General features: G+C 37.3%; 2 protein-coding genes across 2 annotated transcripts in view; both read right to left on the reverse strand.

Annotated features, from left to right (window-relative positions):
- Window positions 1-4471, reverse strand: part of LOC137393186 (ZZ-type zinc finger-containing protein 3-like) — a 28739-nt gene extending 24268 nt beyond the window's left edge. The window contains exon 1 of the mRNA XM_068079629.1: window positions 4450-4471. The gene's annotated coding sequence lies outside the window, so the exon portion shown is untranslated. The remainder of the gene's footprint in view (window positions 1-4449) is intronic.
- Window positions 1391-23770, reverse strand: LOC137393184 (ZZ-type zinc finger-containing protein 3-like). The gene is made up of 9 exons (XM_068079625.1): window positions 23710-23770; window positions 11012-11174; window positions 9688-9842; window positions 9460-9601; window positions 8643-8869; window positions 8302-8424; window positions 3928-4170; window positions 2441-2538; window positions 1391-1912 (listed from the first exon to the last, which is right to left on the reverse strand). Exons 2-9 carry the CDS (start codon window positions 11082-11084, stop codon window positions 1708-1710), a joined length of 1266 nt encoding a protein of 421 aa, XP_067935726.1. The 5' UTR covers window positions 11085-11174; window positions 23710-23770; the 3' UTR covers window positions 1391-1707.
- Between the last annotated feature and the right edge of the window lie 248 nt (window positions 23771-24018).

Raw genomic sequence — 24018 nt, forward strand, 5'->3', positions numbered from 1 at the left:
GATGAGTGAAAGGGAGCAAGAACAAGAGCCAAGTGCAACAGCGATGGTTGTAGAGGCAGTAGCAGGGATGGCAGCGAAGGCGCTAGCAGGCTTGCTTCTGTCAGGTTGTAAGATCAACTATTGTTCGCTTATCCCTGATTTTATGGTGTGGAGTTGAAGGTTTAAAGTAGCGATAGTGCATGAACATTTCTACCTTGAATCTACTAAATTAGGAGTGATAAAAGCATAAGTACTAAATATGAACATAGAAATTCTAGTTTCTAACTTTCTAGTTTTATTGGCAGCCTCTGAATCGAGCGGCAGATTTCATCGTGGAGTGCAGTGTGATGAGTGCTCAGAAAGAGACATTGAAGGAATTCGCTACAAATGTTGGTATGTTTCTTAAATTATAAACTACAGTATTACATACCTACTCAAAACATTTTGATCAACACATTGATGATGAAAGCAGATGTGAGAGAATAATCTTTGTGGTTCAAGAAAATAAACAAACATTTATCAAGTAATATTATCAATTTGTACAAAGACCATGTTTCAGTTTTGAAAAGTTGCACCTGCAATGTTGCCTTACATATTATTTTTAGCCGTTTTATTACATTGTAGCGTTTGTGATGATTATGACTTGTGTGAGAGATGTGCAGCCAAGCCCCGGTTTCTGGTACACGATATGTCACACCGTTTTATGAAGCTGTAATACACCATAATATAATTACACCGAGCACTCACATTATGGTGATGTGACCAATCCACCTCAAATTCACCAGATTCTGACATGATGAGCCTGCTGTTGATTGTTATATTCTCGAATAACCATTGCATTTGGTGTGTTTTTATATATTCGTAAGTTTTTTACAATTCTGTCGGTGTTAAACATTTACCAAAGTTTTAGTAGGTATAGATGAGCAAGTTGCAGCATATCAAATAAAGTTGTTTGTGAAATAAAAATGAACGCTGTACCCAAATATCCCATACAAATTGTGAATTGCTGAGTACATTATTAAAGGTTATATTTGCAGAAGTGTTTTGCAATTGAGACTAATGTTTAATATAACTAGATATTTCTTACTTAGCCCCAGTTAGGTCTATACCTGTCAGAGCACAAATTAATTGGTATTGTTGGTTTGGCAGAAGGACCGATTTTGAGGTCCGATGCTCTTCTTGTTACCACCACTTTTCTGGAAATAGAACACTAATTTGTTGCTTGCAAGTCAAAGTATCTAAACCGCTAATCCACGACTGTTTTCTAAAAAGTGTAAGATGTGTTAACTGAATAACACCTTGTGACTAGACACTATTTAGTAGACGACTAACAACTTGTGCTAGCTGTACATGTGTAAGCTCAAACTTGATCTAACAACCCTTTCTTAAAAAGGTCTACGCGTGTTAATAGTATAAAATCGTTGTTTGCATATGACAAAATATCAAAGCATTCAAATGTATTGCAACACGAGACACTCACACCTGAACAGTCTAGATATGTAGGCAAAATAAAACATTTCACATCCTCGGTAAAAAGAGCGCAGTCCAGGCATCTTCCATGCCATTAGATCAATAAACTTGTAATGACTAATACAAAATAGCTCAACGCTCTAAAAAAGATAACAATGAGGTCAAACGAAGTAATGATTACTATAGACATCCTATACAAAAGAATACATATAAACCATCCATGAGGATCCATTCCTAAAACTTCACCCCCAATCTCAATTATGGTACAGAACTTGGCATATAATTGGGGTCAAGGTAGTTGTAACTGCCAGGAATATTAAACTTGCTAGGCATGTAGTCTTTGTCATTGACTAGATCGTGAGTGCTGCTTCGTGATGGACTGCCTTCCAGCTTAGCAGTTTGAGGGCAACTTAAAGCCTGCATAGAGTGTGTAGGATGATGACTGCCAAGTGTGATTCTCCGTCTAGAAACACAAACAGAATTGTAGGAGAGATGGTGACACATTGTAATTCAGCTCATGGATAACTATTGACATCTAAAATATGCTTTCTAAAGCATTATAGCAGACATCATACTCAAAGCAGTCGTATACTATGAAAGATGCCGCAAAAGACCAATTATACTACGTTAAAATGAAGCATGCGCTTTGCATGCATAATCACAACCGTCTTGTCTCATCACCCTATCATATCCCAGTTGTTATCTCCAAGCCATATTATATCCTGGACCTTATCTCCCTCTCATATCCCGAGTGTGTGCTTTCATATATCAGATAAAACTAAGTTGGAGCTATACTGATACTTGTGGTACCTCGCTACATATGCGGTCTACAGGTCTGGATATGTGTCAGTTTAGACTCGACTTGCAAAAATCTAGCACAATGTCAAGACTTGCAGACCAAGTTCTCACGTAAGAACTCGGTCTCTATTCCTGCATTCAAACAGAATAATATAGAGGTTGTTAGAGAACAAAGAGTAATGAATAACCATACTCATTGCACAGAGAGCAGAAGTCTATGCTGTGTTGAGAAGGGCAATCTTGGCAGTGATATCTGACACCCATGATAGGCTCTTGGCCACATCCATCGCACTAAAGGAGCAAAGTATGGACATGAAGAAACATCATCTTACTTAGCCAAATGACAAGCTTAACAAGTTTCTGAGTGGCAACTCGATGCCAATAGATTTGGTGATTATACAGTGACTTGTGTAGTAGTTGTGTCCTCTGACCACAGATGTGTGTCAGAGGACACAACTACTATAACTATAGCAACAGAGCTGCAAGCGTATATTAATACCAGAGGGTTGTTCAAACTTGTTATTGCAGCACAATTTACACATTCTGTCCACTCATATTTGTTTTACATCTGTTATAAACTTTTAGCAACTATTTATTAATGATAAGCCAAGTTCTTTTTTTCACAAGTTTAATATTTGACTTGCAGCACAGTGTATTAGCTATATTGGTAAATGATAAAACATGGTTGATAGAGAGATCAGTGGCTCCAAAGTATTATTCCATCTTTTACAAAGAATATACTGAGCTGCCCCAACTAGGAGATACCTGGCTGATATATTACCCAAGAAAATCTCCTCAGTTGTCGGCTGTTAATACAATTTCAGTGAACCACAGGGAGGACATAGAGTTATTTTCAGTGAACCATAGGGAGGACATAGAGTTATTTTCAGTGAGCCATAGGGAAGACAGAGTTATTTTCAGTGAACCATAGGGAAGACATAGAGTTATTTTCAGTGAACCATAGGGAGGACAGAGTTATTTTCATTGAACCATAGGGAGGACATAGAGTTATTTTCAGTAAACCATAGGGAGGACATAGCGTTATTTTCAGTGAACCATAGGGAGGACATAGAATCATTTTTAGTGAACCATAGGGAGGACATAGAGTTATTTTCAGTGAACCATAGGGAGGACATAGAGTTATTTTCAGTGAACCATAGGGAGGACATAGAGTCATTTTTAGTGAACTATAGGAAGGACATAGAGTTATTTTCAGTGAACCATAGGGAGGACATAGAGTTATTTTCAGTGAACCATTGGGAAGACAGAGTTATTTTCAGTGAGTCATTGGAAAGACAACGGTATTTTGATGCTTGATGTTGTTACCCTTTTCCTTCTATCCTATTGTAACGCCATAGAATTGATATTTTTGTTATTTCTTTTGGCTAAAAGTAAACCCATTTGTGATCATGATTTCGAGACAAAGGGTATATGGCCATCGACAATGCTGCCTTATAAACTAAAGAGCCGCAACACACGACCTTTTTACACGGAGCACCTATTTAGTGGTTGGGGCAAAACCAAATGGTGGCTTCCCTCAGAAGTACTCTTGAAAATATTTTTTTCAGTAACTAGTGCCAGAGTGTCTTCTCCGAGCAGCCATGTAATAGGGGGGGGGGGGAGGGGGGCCTCCTATACTCAAAATGAGACAAGCTTGTAGCTCATGTTAGCAGTGCTCACCTGATAGCCCTCGTGCCTCACATCCCCTGTAGACAGCTTTAAGGTTCGCAGCTTCTTCAGCGACATCAGCTCTTTATATTCATCTGTAGCCTTAAGCTCGTCAGGAATGTCAAGGTCACTATCGCTGTCGTCTGAAGAGCTGCTGATGCTGCCTTGAACCGACTGAAAACTTTTCACTTCATCATCTTCAGCCATGAATATAGGTGGGACATAGGCTTGCAGGAAGGTGGAAGGTATGGGCGGCTGTTGCAGCATAGAGATTCAATTATAAAATTATTCGTGGCATACTATAGGAAGTATGTGAGACAATTATAACAAGTGCTACAAGAACATTATTTCTGAGTAGAATAAAGTTCTGCTTAAAAATAATTTATGCAGAATGTGCATTTCGGCTGTCATACCTCCTTTAGGTATCTTTGACCTAATGATTTCTCTAAAACTCTCACCAGTTTATAAAGCTATTCACTACAAAAATCACTGCATGAAAAGCTCATAAAATGTTTATCTACCAATGAAGATCACAATTAATATCAGTACATCTAGGTGTCATTAAAGGTTATGTAACAAAGACAATGTCTACACGCTTTGCAAAACTTTTTACGTGGCAAACAAATTAATTTCATTGGGAGTTATAACCATTAACCATCTAAGTCTATAACCATTCAGTATGCACGAGTGAAGGAGGTCAGCAATAAACTAACAGCTACATGGCCGGCTATATACCCACCAAACGGCGAAGCATTATATTATAGTTATATTATAAGCAACACAATATTATGACTCTATTTTAAAATCTGAAGCTCACAGAGAACCTTGTTTATGACAACTAAATATTTAACCCAACAACTTGTTCATTTAACAGAATTATGAGTGAGTCGTATTCAAACCTCACTTATCAGGTGTGCAATGGTAAGAATAAAAGTGTTTTTTGCTGCTGCCTATCATTACAAGCAACTGTAACATTGCGAGAATCAGCACATTACTACTTGATTTAAAATTATATGAAATGTGTTCAAATAATACAAAAATAGCGATTCTACATTTTCATTTTTAACTTAACTAAACATATACATACAACATATTTTTTTCACCCATTTGCTGAGCAGCTGGCAGCAGCATAAATGGGTAGTCGATAACACACCATCATATCAAGAGCTGCCCGCACGAAGTAACTTTATTCTAGAGTTGCCCCGATTTTGATATCGGAATTGGTATCGGTGCCGATATGGGTGTTAAGTATCTGAATCGGTATCGGCCGATCTTTTCTTATAAAATCGGAAACTTCAGATACTTTTTACATATCAGCTATTTAGCAGAAACCTGTATTTTAGTCTGCTACTTTAATAAAAAACCATCAGCTGCAAGTTCTTTGCTTTTACCTAATGAATTCCGGACCTGTCACACAATCTATTTTATGTCTATAGCCTAATAAACATCAAAACAGCTGCGCAATATTTTGGCTTTAGTCAGGACGTAATCACAAAGTGCGGCATTTCCCAATTACTGCGATGTGATTTATTGCAGCCAATCACGAACAATACAACCATAATCAAAAACAAGAATGCGGTGTAATGTTTCTATTTACTAGCATTGCGAAAGTAATTTGAGCAATTGATGCATAAAGTTATCTCTCCCTCTTGATCATGACGATATAATGTATCGTTTGTATCGCATAAAATAACCTCAGTGGCTTATCGGTGTTTAGCCTGTCCTCCATAGTCTATGGCAAGCGAGTCCTTCTTCAGTACGACTGGCTACATCGATAGTGATAGAAGATAAATGCGTCTCACTGAGAAAATTGAATCACTAACAGTAATTAAAAGACGCATTTATTTGCTCTAGACTTGTACAGGCGCAGCATTTCGTTCAGCAGTAGAAGAGAGATTTCATTATCACAGAGCAAGCTGTACTACCAACAGTAATTACCATTATTAATGACATATTTCAAGAAACATGGACCGTTTTGTTACGGTATTAGATGCACGGTATGTCAGTATGTGAATATATATACATGTATATCTTTTTTCATAAATACAAACAAATAAATACATAAATATTTATATTGTTCGCATTATATTTATATTTGCATAATACAATTACCAATAATCTATGCAACACAAAAGAATCTGAATCGGTATCTGAATCGGATTATTTTTCAATAAGAATCGGTATATCGAATCGGTATCTGAATCGGCTGGTGAAATTAGATTCGGGGCATCTCTACTTTATTCACACTTCTTACAAAAATCCAAATATGACAAATCATTACTCTCAGGGTTGGCAAAAGTTTCATGTTGCATATCCTTTAATACAGACCTCTCCAAATCCACTGCGAGTGATTGTGAGAGGAGTGTGTGAAGTGATTGTGAGTGAGGTGAGTGATTTAATGAGAGGAGACCTGGGTGTGAGACTTCATGTACACACAACATAGTGCAGTGTACCCAAATATTAAACAAATCACAAGTAGACCGATTATAAATATGTTTCTTTTTTAAAAGGAGTGTTTGTTAGCACTAAAACAATCCACTTAATCTTAAGTTAATCTTAGTGATACAACTAGCTGCTCTTCATATGCTGACAGTACCAATATTTCTAGGTAACAAGTAGGATTAACATAACAGGATAATTGCAGTGCCTCTACACACTTCATATTGTAAAAGGAAACATCACCAGAGCTACATGAAAACATTATCAACTATATACTAGAAATTCCACTGTCATACAGCCCACGACCAAAGTGATAATGGAAAAAAGAAAGGGTACTGTTGGTTGTTGAAAAAGTAGTTGTCAGCAAGAATTGACAGAGTATAGTGTAAATGAGACTTTTTGAAATATAAATGTTCTAGAAATAGCTTGAAAAGCTTGGTTTAATACAATAATAAATCACGCCTAATCACACAAACAATTACACCTGATCTACTACTATCTCAAGCCTGTTTTACAACGATAAAAAAAAAATTAATTTAAGCTGTAGGCCTAACCTACTGTAATGTATGTATTTTACCAACAACGATAAGGAAATATGTTTATTATAACTCAAAAATGCAAAAGTAGAAGAAAAATGGCAAGCTACTGGGTACTATACACTGTTTGAAAGTTGGTTGCGTTGAATGTAGAATGGTTTTGATAGCGATTCTTAACAGAAAGCAAGTATTAGCCAGCCAATATTAGTAAGCCAATATTAGAAGTAAAATGCACTGACATTATTAGAATAACCAATATTATTAATATAGTAATAGTATAAACCCAATGCACAATTTTGTTTACATTTCAAAACGTCATAGCTAACAATATCAAGAAGTGATATTTATATAGATTTTTAGAAAATCTATTTAAAAAAGTGTTTGGTCATGACAAACTGCAATAATGAAAGGAAAAGATTATATGTTTATATCTCTCCCGCTGCAATAGGAGAAATGCAATATTAGAAGTAAAATGCACTGATATTATTAGGATAACCAATATTATTAATATAGTAATACAGTAATAATAGAAAACCAATGAACAATTTTGTTTACATTTAAAAACGTCATAGCTAACAATATCAAGAAGTATCAAAAAGAATATCCAAACTTAGTAATAGTAATACAGTAATAATAGAAAACCAATGCACAATTTTGCATCGATCTTTAACAGAAAGCAAGTATGAGCGTTCACGCGTCTGAAAGTTTTCTGCAAACTGGAGCAAAATAAAAAAGGCTCTCGTCATAAAGGGGCGTTGTAGTTTAGCCCTAACTTGCACATAAGTTGTAAAGAATTTCGGCTAACGTTTTAAATAATGAAGCCTTCGGTGATTAAACAAAAACATAAGCTGATAAACTGTGTACCACAATTTTGTACCTATAAATCGGTCAACGCCTCAAACGGTCTAAGTTTATTACAGAAACCTTCGAATAAATTCGATTACAAGTAAGCAATGCCATAGACTGGTGAAATGTGCACGTTATTTTTTCACGAAACGCGCACGACTTGATCGTTATATTCTTTTTCGACCGCCGTTTCAATTTCCGGTCTTAACTTTTATTAAACCAAACTTTTCAAGCGTTTTGTGGCAATTTTCGTCCAAATTAATCTGCCTATTTGTGTATAATCCGATCAGATGGGTAAGTTTTTAGAAAATTTCAATAATTTACAAAGACTTGGTAACATATTTAAATGGGCCTATATGTGTTTTGTATCGTTATTATACTTTAACTAATCTACAAAACGATGGTTAAATTTGTTGATGAAATTTTTATACAAGGGTTCGTCTCAATGTTGATGAATAATTTTCGTAAGTTGTGTGCACATGCACTTATCATAAAAACTCCCGCACTTCGCTCCCCTCGTTTGGCCGTGGGATAATAATACAATATATAATATAATAGCACTCACTCTGCTTTTGTAGTGTTTATGTCTGGATTTCCTTTTTATGTTAGCGCGATTAGGAACTCTCCCTGGAACAGGCAGCCCACTTTGGGCCAATCGGATGAAGTACTTCTGTATACGGCTTGCTACCTGTAATAGCATACTTACCTTCTGATCAAAGAAACTTCTTCTACTAGCAATTCAACTATTTCACGTTTCAACATGCTATGCAGTTCCTTAAAAGCATAGTTCCATGATAGGGCAACTATAAATTCAGCAAACTAAAGTAGAAACTATATTAGATTATGAGCTAAGAATTTAAAAAAAAAGTTGAACTGCATTTTGTAAATCTGTAAAATGGGACAAACCTGCTGTAGTGTTTTAGTGCTGAGCTCATCTGCGATTTTTCTGTATCTTCGAGCTTCGACACGCTCAGGTGGGTACTTGATAAGCAGTTCCTCAAGTTTACGCTGCTCCTCTGACGTCCAGAGCTGATTAAAGGTCTCGGGTTTCTGCTCAGATTTCACTCTACCTCTGATGATTGTCACTTCTTCCTGCATATCCAATGGTTTCCCAACTTTCTTTTGTATAAGCGCTGTAAATCACACCGGAGATGAAGAGGAAATCATACCAGATTAAGGCTTATTCACACTACATCGTTACATCTCAGTGTTAAAACAAACAATACTTCGGTGATCGTTTATAATAACAACGTTCACAGTATCACAAACCCATCCGCAGTTGCATCAGCGAATACTCCGTGAAGTAGTGTTCTCATTTTTTTCATTTTACGCCACAAAATCTCTTTGTTTTCGTGTGCTTAAATCAAATACTCGTCCCGCAGTGACTGTCATAAACGAAAATAAATAGATCACGCTATCAGCGACCGCAAATTAATGTCAGCGATATGGCTCACATTGTACAGGCAGTCATCGATACTTGGCGAAATATCGGGAAAGTTTGACAACTACAAAATTTCCCAAATATTCGTGTTGCTTTGTCGATGCCAACTATTTATGGTTCACATTATCGACGATGACCGCTGAAGGGAAAAAGCCATATTGCGACATAGTGTGAACCAGCCTTAATAATCATACCAGCCATGTCGAACCATAGCTATGCTCAAAGACCTGTCAAGAGTGTGATATAGGATTCAGTAAGAATTAAGTCAAGATAAAGCCTTACACTCTGGTACATGAATTCTTTTGCCTCTAGTGCCATGGTAGCTCCGACCTCCACCAACTTCATCAGCACCTGTATACGAATACTTTGTCCAATCAATAGTAGGCACCTCGGGTATAAACGGTCTGGTTGGGATCCCTAAAGACTACAAAACATTTATTCACCAGGTGTACTAAACGTCTACAGCTACTAACTAAAGTGTTTAAAATTTTGCATGAAGACTTAGGTTACCTTTGGATCACTTTTCAGTTTATGAACAAACTCTCCTGGATTTCTTGCCGCTTGTTCTTTCAACTCAATTAGCTTATCGAGATCACGCAAAGATTGATTACGTATTGCTTCAAATTTGGCCAAACAAGAAAGCACCTGTTGATAATCCTCATTACCTAAAACGATTAGTGAAAAAATGCCAGATATGTATCTTGTATAGTAACGGTACATCATATCAACTTATCAAGTCAGAATTTGGAAACTTTACATAAATACATATTCCTTCCTACAAAATGTTACAACTGGCCGGTTGGTATGTATGAATACTTTGAAATGAGCTAACTACTGAAGGAATAGTGAAGTTCATTACACTCTTTATAGGTAAGCAACAGAAATAATTACTGAAATAATTACTGCAAAGCTATCTTACTGATAATACATGAAATAGAACTCACAACAATTATAAGGCTAACACGTCAATAAAATTGCAAACCTGGCAAGGGAAAAGTTTAGGCTAATTAACAATGATGTACATTAGAGTGAATTGATTTGAGGTAGAAGTCATGAAAGCAAGAAAGTGAGGCATTTCTCATTACATTGGAAAGGAATGAGGCAATTTAATTTGGTTGTAAATATTGGTTCGTTTTTATATCAGTCAATTATCGACAGATTTCTAAAATAATCACTCCTCTGAGAGTAGATGGATACATTAGGTTTCTCGACGTTTACTAAACTGCCAATAGTCATAAAAATACTCAGAAAAGGAGAAGGAAGGTGAGCAGCAATGTTCACAGAAGAGACAGACACTTACTGATTAGAATTGAATTAAATTAAATATTTGATTTTAAATAATTGGAATCACTGTTACTAAATAAGGGTTATGTTCCTTTGGTGTTAATTTTATCAGATTAAACTTGTGCATGGACAGACAACTCTGCTCTCTCTCTCCCTCTCTCTCTCTTCCGATGATATAAGACTGACAAGTGTTTCATTCACACCTATTGTTATACAATCACTTTAACAATTCGATGGTTTATTAAGGTTTGGCAGTTAGTAGCTGAGCTGTTTTTAAGGATTTGCCGTTGGTATAAACAAAACAATACATCTATATACACCAACTTGCAACACGAGGCAAACATGTTCTGTTGACACAGAAATTAAATATAACTTTAACCTGAGCAATAACTCGTGTATCTAAATGGGTCAAAAACTAGCAGAGAATAAAGTGACATTGCAACCGTTAAGTAGCCTTAGTAACATAATTCAAACAACTCTACAAAGCAAATAATTAGTCAGTGACTACCGCCACATTTTATGTGGTGATATGATGATACATAATTCTCACCTTTGAAAGCGAGTTGATCTGATTCCAATGGAAATATTGGTTCATTATTAGAACCTGAGCTATGTGTCATCATTTGGCCATATATTTCCCAAATATAAAGTATATTAAACCGTATATAAAACCTTTTAGGGCTGGTATGAAGCTTCCTTGATGTTCTCCATAACTAAAAAGAGTATTTGGTATAAAGAATTGGCATACCAAACCCCTCCTGAATAATGCTACTCATCTATATACGCTACATAAATCTCTAACTATGTAGTTAGATTTGCCTAGTCACAGCTATCAAAACTTTGGATGAAAAATCCGTATCGCAGAAGATTTGATCTCGGACACTCCCATCCCTCAGCCACTATGCTAAACCACTGAGCCACACGAGATTGATGGATTCAATGGTCGACATATGTCGATATGTGGGTAAAAATACGTCACTGCTTTCCGTTATGGCACAATATCATTCTATGCTTTAGTAAAAGCCGTAGGTAGATACCTAGTTTACTTAAATTAGTCATTGGCAATGTGCCAGGCTAATAGCAAGTGACAATGTTTATAAGCTGAGTTTATAAGTGTGGCATCGCTATCACTACTCATAAGCTGATTTTTAATTCCAGTGCAACGTCGGGCATTCCGCTAGTAAGAATATATATTAAAATAATTTTGATAACTAAGTAATTACGCAAATTTCATTTTTTGTAGTTGAACAAGAATAACTGCATAAGATAAAAATTAGAAAATTTATCACAGCTCCAGAAGGCAGCAGACACAAAAAGCGGGCAGAAAAGGAAAGCTAAGCAACACGCAGTTTGAAAACAATGAACTCTGAAAACAGTTCTGACAGATCTGTAACCTTTACCAGATCCTCTGAAAAAAATAAATTACTTTATAGGCCACATTCAGTCATGAACAAACAGAATATCCATTTAAACCAAGAATCTGCAATGGAGTATAATGAAATAGAATAAAAAAAGAAGAGTTCGCTAGATAAACCTTAATACGGAGAAACAAAAAATATTTTCTGGTATGTATAAGCTATAATTTGAACAAAGACTCAGAACTAAAAACGATGAGAATATTGTTGAAACAAACATTAAAACAAAAGAAAAAGCAAAGATTTATAAGTCAAGGAGAAACCATTATCCTGAACTGATATAACACATGATCAATCTGTTTGTAGTAATCAGTGTTTTTATTAATCGACACATCAGCTTAAGGGAACTGTCATCTATTGCTTAAATATAAAAGTTGTCCTTGATATATTTATTTATATTGTACAGATTGCAGTTTTAGATCAACGAGAAATCAATCAGATCAATCATATAGAGCCTATATGATTTGGTGAACTTCATTGTGATTCTGCGAATACTACTGCCTTATTTTGTTTTGAGCTGTTTTAGCACGTTAGCTGTGCAGACAAAAAAATAATGATCAGTATGAATTTTCGTTACAAAATCTGCTGATCAATTTTATCTCCTTCTTCTAAAGGCAGAGAGCTTGTCTGAACAATATTGTTTGCATATATCGATACAACCATAAAAGCAAAACCATTTCCCCCTTTGGAGTGAGAGAAAAATGTCATTTCGTTAAATTTCAGCAATATAAACTAAAAAGCCTTGTGATCTACCAAGTGTTAAACTGGAGTGTTACTCTGGTACAGCCGGTAGTGAGATCAAAATTTGTAAATTCTCTGTCAAGATTGATAGATGTACTTTAAGCTAATGCTAATTTCACAGAGACACATAGTAAGGGTGTTTGCTGTATTTGAAATAATTTGTGAGTTATCTCCCTTCTTTGATATTGACAAAACAATGTTATTTGTACTAGGTATGATTCTATTGGTTCCAAAAAATATTTGAATGAAACATTGTTCACCTCTGTCAAGTCAATGTAACATGTTGGCAGGGGTAAAATTAAGTATGAGGGCATATTACTAACAAACAATTAAATCTCAGAGCAAATGATTTCTCAAGTGAATGGCGAAGATGGGTTAGAGCATTCAATGATTAATTGCTGGCTATCGATTTGACCATTAGCACTACTGCAGTTGAGAATCGTAAATTAGCTATGTTTAGGCATGTTGGAGGTGAGGCGTTTAAAAGGTTTATAGCTAAATTGAACTTATTGATGATGACTCAATGGAGATTGTTGAAGGCAAAGATGGAAGAAACCTGGAGGATGTTTTAAATAAGTTCCATGACTACTGCAATCCCTGATCTGGTATCATAGTGAGCTGATTTGATGATAAATGATTTGATGATCTGATAAAAATGGAGAACCTAGAGAAAAATACTTGATGAAATTAAGAAGACTGGCTGTGGGTCGCGAATTTGAATATCAGAGAGGCTCTTCGATTTGAGATAAACTTTATGAATAGGTAAACAGATGAAGTGAGAAAAAATAAGAACTTGCTGGTTACGTTATTTTTTTTAACAGATGTTTACAAATAATGTAGAAAATATGTTACCAGAGATTTTGATGCTCCAATCACATTACGTCATTGACGAAATGTTATGGAGCAACGGCAAATGGTTTCATACAAGTATAGTGTTTTCATGTTCTTAGTTTATTTTACTATAAACAATCTACTCACACATCTGCTTTCTTCGATATAAATTATTTGAAAACACGAGATAAATGAATGGGTGAGGCTGATATCAAATTAAAACTAGACTATGTCATAGTCACTTTGAGTAAAAAAAGGCTACAAAGTCAGTCTAAGCTTTTATTGATATTAAGTTTTTTATAAGTTGGTGCTACATGCATTTGCTATAGTAGTTGGCGCCAAGATTCAAAGGCACAGATAATTAAATGCTCTAGATGCGGTAGAGTGAGTCTACCACATCATAGCTTATTGGCAGAGCTCTAAGCAGTAGGTGCAATAAATGCAAAGGAAGAAACCACTGGGTGTGAGTTTGCACCAAAATCTTGACATGAAATGTAAATAAATTACAACCTCACGATAAATTAAAGGAAGATCAGTTGGATGAAGAATATTTTGGGTAAATACACCAGTGGACACAGTGGAAATCAAGTCTTGATCCGCAAACTTGAAAGTTACCAACAATCTATAGGTAAATCTTAATGTTTGTCATTTGCCGGTCTGTGATTTGTGTGTTCAGTTGGAGCGATAAAGTTTGAGAAACAAAAAATTCACGTTGTACTGGATTTAATCTCTCAACCGCCAGTTTTGCAGACAGGCATGCTACCCATTAAACTACGCGTCAAACTGGCAATACTATAGAATAATTGTGCCCATAGTTATGCACCTGTCAATTTTTAATGCCGATAGTTAAAATTACTCATATTTCACGCTTGAACAGATTTACTAAAAATAATTTACTGGAAGAAAAATACGTGTCCAGACTTCCCTAAATGCTATAAATATACGTATGTATAGATATAGCATAAACTTAATTAAACTTAAAGCACACAGATATGAACAAACATTTTCATTCAAAATTTAGATGGTAAATAAATGTTGATTTTTTGTATTGACACTCATCTAGTAGTAATATAATTCAGACTATACACTTTTAGCTTGATACAGGAGCAGCTATAGGTGTTTGTGAACCACAAAATTTTACAAATAGTCTTTACACCACTTGCAAGAAACTATGGTCCAGATCAAACAAAGCTAAATTGTCTTGTTTTTATTAAATCCAAAGTGAGCTCAGGTAATCGGACTATGAAGGAGGATATCTACATCATTAAATACCAGTGCACACCACTGGTTAGCAGAAAAACATGTGGAGAGATAAAGTAGATTACAGTAGACAGATAAAGGTGTGAAATTAATTTGATAAATGCTGATGACAAGCTGTTTCAAGGTCTAGAAAAGCTGACATGAGCACGCACAACCAAACTGACTGAATCTAGTAAGCCTTTGGTTATCTATGTTCCGAGGCTGATTTCGTCTGTCGTAAAGTCTAGTTCCTATATAGGCTGCGAGACCCCGGCAGTAATCTTGCACAGATAAAACATTTGCGACGCTAGGCTTGGCGGCTTCTGTTCACATAAAACTGCATCGCTAATAATCCCATAAAAAATATTCACTTGCTATGCCATTTCAAAAATGCTGACTTTTACCTGTACAGTGTATTTCAGGAAAGTTTTGCCTGCGGCTCTTCGCGACAGTTAAACAGCGTTGAACTCTTGCGTTGATTGCCGAGCCTTACCAGCAGTCCTCGGGGTGTAAGTTTACATTTCATCGCTGATAGTCCTACAGTGCTGTCGCCGATGCTTACGGCATATATGAGCACCGGACTTTAGGGACAGAACTGATCAGGCTACAGCTCAAAGGGTTGAAGATAATGTAGGAACATCAATTACAGAGCCCACATCATGGGTGGCACATATGGTAGTAGTCCCCAAACCAAATCACTATACTGTGGGAATCTGCACTTATTATACCGAGCTGAATAAATATGTTCTCAGAGAGATGCATCCTGGGCTGCAGTTGAAAATAGCTTGGCTTCTTTTGGGAACAGAGAATTTTCCAAAATAAAGGCCAACAGATTCTGGCATATTCCCCATCAGAAAAATCAAACAAGCTAACTACATTTCCCACAGACATAAATCAGTTTTGATTCTTGAGGTTACCACAAGGGTTAAATAGCGCATCCAAAATATTTCGGGCCGACATAAATAGGAAGTCAATGGATTAGAGTGAATTATTATGATCGGGATTATGAAGAATGTTATCACCTACATAGAGACAAGAAACACATGACAGACAACCGGTTGCTGCTTTAGATAGACTGTGCAGTGCTCGGACTGCGTTAAACAAAAAAAAAGTCAAATGGACTAGGTTAAAGTGACATTTGGATAATCATAATTGATCGAATTGTCATGTAATAATTGTAATATAATAGATCATAAACGTCTAATAATTTATGAGGACAGAGTACCTGCTGGACACAGAGAACAAGAATGTATTGACTTCCTATACTAAACTTCTGTTTCAGCAACACATAGTTTTCCGGGCTTACCGAACCAATTTGCCAAACTGTCGAGTCAGTTAACCGAAATTTCAAAACCACTGAGAGATTTGCTGAAGAACTTGGTGTCATGGATTTGGAATGACAGGAAATTGCCTTTAAAGTGGAGTTTAGTGGAGTGGAGTGCCTTTAAAGAGCATTTTCAACAAGCCGCCGTTTTGACTGTCTATTGTCTATAACCTTAACGAGGAAACTAATATTTCAACTGATGCGAGTAACACAGGACCGGGTGCAACACTAAGCCAGATTCAGCCTGACGGATCTAGAAGATTAGTAGCTGCGGCTAACAGTCACTCAATGAGACTGAACAAAGGTACGCGGCAATAGAAGAAAAAAGCTCTAGGTGTATGTAGGGGGCTTGGAAAAAATCTCATGATGTATGTCAGAGATGAAGCAGACAGTTATGTTATTATTGTGATGTTATTGAAACAGACAGCACACTATAAGCAACGCTTTTTTAAGATTTTGTTTGATAGACTTTCATAGAGAACCCAATGGTTCAAGCTGATGATAAAAACGTTTGACTACATAATAAAGCACATCAATGGAAAGAACAATATCTTAGAAGATGGTCTATTACATTGTAATGTCAGTCTACCTAACGTGAATGATGAGTCAAGTTGGGTAGATTTTAAGAGCTTGTAATCACATTTCCACATATTTGACACCTGCAACACAGCAGAGTAAGACATGGTAAACCTTTTGAAACCAAATAGCTACAATGTGAATTGTGTTGCATGTCTACCTTTAAGGTGTTATCAAAAAAAAATGGCTTCACTCACCTAACCAGCAGCCCCTATATTCACAAAAAAATAGAGCAGCTAAGAGGGCAGTGCAAAAAATAAAGATAATGCTCAAAAATGAACTTGATCCCTATTTTGCAATGTTATTATATAGATCTGCTCCAATCCCATACAAGAACTCTCCTGCAGAACTCCAGATGAAATGAAAACTTTGAACTACTGTTGTTACCTACCCAGACAATCTGTTACCCAACTTGCCTGATCATGAAAGGTTTAAGGTTAATATTTTTGCTTTTAAAAAATAATGAAAAAATGAACAAGAATAATAATCCAATCCAGTTGAGCAATGAACTTCATGTATAGTCTACAGAAAAGACATTAAAATAAAGGGCATTGTAACAAATCCAACTAATGACTGTAGCAGGGCAATAAATATTAAAGTCAACTGAGAACAGTACATTTGAGATAAAAGGCAGTTATAGTTCTTAGCTCATTACCTAACAATAAGTAGGCTTACATCACTCGAGTAGGGAGAACCATAAATACTACAAAACATTTTCGAGGCTACCAATGATAAATGTTTTGGCAATTCTTTTGTACTTACTGATAGTACTGCAACAAGTGTGATAATTTGTGAGTTATCTCCCTTTTTACAATTTACAAAAGAATATTATTTGTGCTAGAAATTGTTGTATTATGTACTTTAGAGTTATCTTCACACTATTGTATCAATATTATATTCGCATACCTTGTCTGTCCCACTTTGTGTTTCCTGTCAATAAACAGTTTCCTGTCACCTACCGCATGGACCGCATCACGCTTACTATTACTAAACTCTTACGTTATCAGAAACACCTACCAACAATACCACATGGTGACCAGTACTAATATTACATCGTGAGAACATTTATGTTAATTCTTTGCTAGAAAGTTTTTGGTCTGATCTTCTTTCAATCGATGCTAAATATGGCAAAGTTTAACCCACCGGCAGAATTTGACTTTGTACCGGAGAAGTGGGCTGAGTGGTCCACCAGGTGTGGTAGATTTTGTAGCCTGTCACAGCTAGATAAGCAAGAAAATCAGCTGCAGATCGATAGTTTGCTGTATACAATGGGATCTAAAAGTGAGACAATTTTCAATTGCCTGGGACTGTCTACAGAAGACAAACAAATTTACACAAAGGTGAAAGAAGGTTTCGACAAATACTTTTCTCCAAGGAAATACGTTATATTTGAAAGAGCAACATTCTTCAGACGTGGCCAGCTTCCCGGTGAGTCTGTTGAAGAATTTATTCGTGCAATAAACCACATGGCGGATAGATGCGACTTCGGAGATCGTAGATCAGAGCAGATTAGAGATCGGATCGTAGTGGGAATTGCGGACAAAGATGTTAGCAGAAAATGCAAAAAATGGAGCTGGACCAGCTTACTGAGGAGAAGGCAGTTGCCATGGCGAGGCAAGCTGAGCAAGTTGAACGTCAGATGAAGTTGTTGAGTCGCGGTGAGGATAACACCTCTGTCGACGCTATCCATAGCGATAATCATCAGAGACGTGAGCCAAGTCGCAATAGCCATCGCCTGCCCCCAGCCTCTGGCTATCAGCGCCAAGGGCAACATCAACCGTGTAAAAACTGTGGGTACTACCAGCATTCGAGAGGAAGCTGTCCTGCTTTGCGTGCTGTTTGCCGGAAATGTTCGAAAATAGGACATTTTTCGAAAGTATGCTTGATGTCAGCCGGTAAGCCTAAGCCAGATTCCAACAGCCGTACGTCTGTCGATGAGGTAGAGGCAGAGATAGAGAGGGTATTCCTAGGTGAAGTCCAGGATAACCAAAATTACAGTAACCCATGGATGAAAAGTATTGATGTGCACATGGGTGAGCCAGAGTCGAAACCTGTGTCCGTGAAGTTTAAACTTGACACTGGTGCTGACGTTTCTGTTATACCTAGTAGCTTGTGTTCTGGTCAAAGTTTAAAACCAAATGACAAAATTTTAGTAGGCCCTGGAAATAGTAGAGTACCCGTGCTAGGTTATTTTTCAGCTAGATTGAGCGTAAATAATGCTGAACACTATGAACATCTATATGTAGTCAACCAGACAAAAGCGTTGCTAAGTAGAAATGCATGCATTGAGTTAGGTCTGGTAAAAGTCAGTTGTAATGTCGATCATGTGCATACTATTAACCATTTTAAATGTGAATTTCCTAAGCTGTTTCAGGGTCTGGGCTGTATGAAGCAGGAGGCTGATATCACGCTGCGGGCAGGTTGTCAACCGTACGCCATAAACACGCCAAGAACTGTACCTTATCCGTTGCTCGACTACGTCAAGTCAGAACTCGATACGATGGTTAAGGAAAATGTAATTTTCCCCGTCGATAAACCCAGTGACTGGTGCTCTCCGATGGTAGTTGTGCCGAAGCCAAACTCCCGTGTCCGTATTTGTGTTGACTATACTAAGCTAAACAGAGATGTCAAAAGGGAGATCTATCCAATGGCCCATGTTGAATCGAGCCTGGCAAAGCTAGGCACTGGTAAACTGTTTACCAAGCTAGATGCAAATTCAGGATTCTACCAAATTCCATTGACCCCTCAAGCCAGAATGCTGACAACATTCCTCACTCCATTTGGCCGTTTCGCTTTTAACCGGTTACCGTTTGGGTTGTCGTTTAGCCCTGAGATTTACTCAAAGATTATTTCAAGCGTACTGTATGGCTTTGAGGGAGTAATTTGCCACATGGATGATGTGTGTATATGGGGAAACGACCAACAAGAACACGATAATAGAGTCCGTGCTGTGTTAGATCGAATGGTACGAGCCGGTATGACACTAAATGAATCCAAATGTCAGTTTGCCTGTCGGAGCATCAAATTTTTAGGCCACGTAATAAGCTCCAATGGCATTAAACCTAACCCCGACGCCATCCAGGGCATCTGAGATTTTGGGACACCGAAAAATGTGAGTGACGTGCGAAGTTTTCTTGGCATGGCCAACCAACTCAGTAAGTTCACTATGCGTCTAGGTGATCTCAGTACACCGCTCAGGGACTTGCTCTGCAAAAACTGTCCGTGGTACTGGGGAGACCGGCAAGCTAAAGCCTTCACCAACATCAAAGATGAGCTGTCCCAATCTGTAGAGTTGGTGGTGTACAACCCAACTCGCAAAACTATCATCCAGTCAGATGCATGTAGGAATGGCATTGGTGCTGCATTACTACAAGTACAACCCGATGGTACGCTTCGTTTAGTTTACGCTGCGTCACGAGCACTCACCGACACTGAGCAACGATATGCCACGATTGAACAGGAAGCCCTCGCCATTGTATGGGCATGCGAAAAGTTCAGAAATTACATTATAGGCATGACTGTTAGTATTCAAACCGATCACAAACCGTTCGTCTCTTTATTTAGTGACACAGAACTCAGCAAAATGCCTGCTCGCATTCAACGATTTGGCATGCGCATGTTACGCTTCCGGTACCAGATGGAACACATTCCTGGGAAGCAAAATATTGTTGCTGATGCACTTTCCCGTTCAAAGGCCGTTCCTACTGTGGAGGACATAGCATTCTTGGAGGAAGTAGAAAATCCTGCTCGCAGTACTCTGCTTCACTCCGCCTCCAATGAGAGACTCAGCAAACTCATAGAGTCACAGAAAAATGATGAGGTATTGGCAAAAATTCACCACTTTGTTAATACGTCGTGGCCTGCGTATATGACGTCTAATGACTCATTAGTACGTCCTTTCTTTGAGAATCGCTCTAGAATAACCATAATTTATGGAGTACTCGTTTTCGACGATCGAATAATCATTCCGCTCGCTGACCGTCTCGAAGTGCTACAGAAAGTTCACCAAGGCCACCTAGGCATTACTAAGTGCAGAGATCGAGCAAGGAAGTCGATTTGGTGGCCCGGGATGTCGCAACAAATTGCGGAAATGGTACGCTCATGTGAATCGTGTCGAAAATTAGCCCGAGTTCCTCCAGAGCCACTGATGAGATCAGAGTTCCCGTCTCGCCCATGGGAGCGTGTTGGTAGTGACTTATTTTATTTTAAAGACTGTTGGTATCTATTGCTAGTTGATTATTATTCTCGTTATGTCGAGGTCGCTATGCTGAAAGAGCTCAACAGCCTGGAGACCATTGGTCACATGAAAAGCATCTTTGCACGTCACGGAATTCCTGAGCTACTGGTTTCAGATAATGGGCCGCAGTACTCTTCGATAGAATTTCAAAAATTTGTCACCGGCTATGGTTTTAAACACATCACTAGTTCGCCAAAGCACCCGCAATCGAACGGCGCAGCCGAGAGAGCCGTTCAAACCATAAAGTCCATGCTGAAAAAAGAGACCGACCCTTATCTTGCATTGCTGGCATATCATTCATCACCCATTGAGAATGGATTATCTCCTGCAGAGTTGCTTATGGGCCGACAACTCCGAACGACTGTCCCAGCACTTCCCGTCACGCTGGAGACCTCTAACCCTAACCTCCAAAGCATTCGTGCTCAGGAGGAGGACCAGAGAAAGAAAAGCAAGATCTCCTATGACAACCGAAACCGCGCCAGAGAACTGCCACTGCTTGACCCTGGACAACAGGTCTTTGTTCCAGATTTAAACCGTGAAGCTGTAGTAGCAGCAGCTGTCCCAAATGCTCCTCGGTCCTATCTTCTCCGAAACTCAGGTGGAACTTCAATTCGTCGTAACCGAATTGACATACGACCGATCGAAAATATAGCTGACAATGTTAAACCGCCACCAAACAGTCCAAAGGGGCACTATATATCGAGGTTTGGTCGTACGGTTAGGCAGCCTGTGAAGCTCGACTTATGAATCCAACAGCGTGGTGTCAGCCCCCTGGTTCAGACTCTAGCACTCAAGGTTCTGTAACCTTTGTAGGTTACTGCACTTTTGTTAATATTAATGTGACAATCATTTCTCAATCAATATGTCTTTAGGTAAATGCTACGCTTTCAATGTTCATGTTTGTCGGAGAAAGAGAGATGTTGTATTATGTACTTTAGAGTTATTTTCCCACTATTGTATCAATATTATATTCGCATACCTTGTCTGTCCCACTTTGTGTTTCCTGTCAATAAACAGTTTCCTGTCACCTACCGCATGGACCGCATCACGCTTACTATTACTAAACTCTTACGTTATCAGAAACACCTACCAACAATACCACAGAAATGATTTTATTAGTTCCGAAAATCTTTGAATAAAACAGTGTTAAGTCCTGACAAGTCAATGTACAAAAGGGCACTCGATATGACGATAGCAAAAGCTGCAAACAATGAGATCTATAAAGGGGCATGAAACCATGACTACTATAATTATTTCCAAAGTATTGGACTATGGATGTGTTTGTAGCAAAATAAAAAGAAACATTATTGGTTGAGTTTCGACTTTTCAAGTAAACTCCATGGCAAATTGAAGTTGTAACGTTTAATAAATAAAAAAATTTAAATCTTATAAGATACATACTACAGGTACTGATTTGATAGAAAACAATAAGATTTGCAAACCAATGTATCATATTTATAACGCATAAAAAAGCTACAACAAATGTTACGTTCGCCAGCAACGACTAGACACCAAAACACAGTTTCCAAGTTATTCCAAAAAATTGCAACAACTTGTCAAATTATATTACGTACTAGGTATAGACTTAGAGAGAAGCCTAAGGCCCCGGTCCCATGGAAAAGAAGGGCCATTCTCGAGTAAAACGTAATACTCAAAGACAGAATAAGATACAGCTGTATAATACTACAAAAGATAATAAAATAGTTTCAAAATACTAACAGGCAACAAGCAGATTGTTTAAACTGCAAAACCATTAAAATAAAAAAATAAAAAAACTAAACAACATCATAAAATTGTCAACTCTCCCCATGTCCCTGATTGCTTTAGGGAAGCAACTTTAATGCTAAAAATGTTTGAGTTGAAATAGGTTTTAAAGATAACCAGATGTACTGATAACGATGCTACATGCAATTAACCAGAAGGACAAGAAATAATAGCACTGTTACGCAAATTTATACTACCTAATTAACCCTTGAAAATTGTTTTCTCTCCACATCCTAACAGCGTATATAGTAGCCATGTATACTCAAAACAGAACATGTGACATAGCTAAATGCTCAAGCAACCGTTATAGTTAGTTATACTTCTATAATTATATTGTACAAACTTAATCAACTATAACTTTCGTATAGTAATGTATATTAGGTAGGTTTACTGAAATCCACACTATATGAAGAAAGGAGAATAAATGTGCCGGCTAACTCCTAGCCTAAGTTTTGACTATTAATAACATCGAATTGTTGAACTAATCCATAGAGTTATGGATTAGTTATACATGTAGTTCTATGAGTTTACCCAATATTATTATGACCTTGACCGGACAGCAGCGAGCGCTGGAGTTCTGTAAAATCAGTCTCGTGTAAGGTCCCTATACGACACTGTATAAAATAAGGCTAGAAGCGCGAGATTACGTTTTACCGCGCAGTTTTTTGCAAACCGATGGTGCTCTCGTGAATGGTATACTTTTTTCGCTTTAATGTTCAAATAAATAGATTATTTTAGATACGAATACAAGGTATAAATTGACAGTTGAGAAAAACAACTGTGATAATTTTTACAGACTATTATTTATAGAGGACTAGCTCCTTAAAGCCAAATGTGTCGAATCTACCACAGAAAAATACGGTCAAATACGCTAAAGTCTGTGAGGCCGACAGAATTCTATATTCTCATGCTAACCTCAATAAATATTTATACTAATTATTTTTTATATGCATTAACCTTTTTTTAATTATATTATTAATCCATCAAATGTCCTGCTGCGACTAATTAATTTTTCACGCTGTTGCTATACCAAGACAAAAATGCGACAGCCATTCATGAGGATAAATCAACTCATCACAAAATTGGGGGTCTTACTACACAAATCTTGTTAAAGTATTTACCCGAAGAGACTGATAAACGTGAGCTTTCACGTGAGCTACCAAGATGTCGTCTGAGCACGGTTTCAACTTAAACCGGAAACTACATAAAATTACGTGACCATAATGTGACATCTCCCCCTTTTAAGAAATATTTAAACTACCACGTTTTACATGAACACTATTTAAACTAACATGTTTAGTTTATCCTACTCTAATTAGGATAAACTAAACAGAAAAAAAATTCTATGTAGGACAGAAAGAGCTAATGCGTGGAACACGAGCTGAAATAAGCTCTGATCTGCAGAAACCAGTGTATCTTAGCAGCAAATT

This window comes from Watersipora subatra, chromosome 4 (genome assembly GCF_963576615.1).
Source record: "Watersipora subatra chromosome 4, tzWatSuba1.1, whole genome shotgun sequence".
NCBI classification, from domain to species: domain Eukaryota; kingdom Metazoa; phylum Bryozoa; class Gymnolaemata; order Cheilostomatida; family Watersiporidae; genus Watersipora; species Watersipora subatra.

Bases quoted from the DNA above. Each gene is read 5' to 3' on its own strand.
- LOC137393184 (XM_068079625.1), bottom strand. From the start codon at position 11,084: ATGATGACACATAGCTCAGGTTCTAATAATGAACCAATATTTCCATTG. The intron at 8,870-9,459 runs GTAAGGCTTTAT...TGTGATTTACAG, and splicing joins AAGAATTCATGTACCAGAGT to CGCTTATACAAAAGAAAGTT. The intron at 4,171-8,301 runs GTGAGTGCTATT...ATGCTGCAACAG, and splicing joins ATAAACACTACAAAAGCAGA to CCGCCCATACCTTCCACCTT.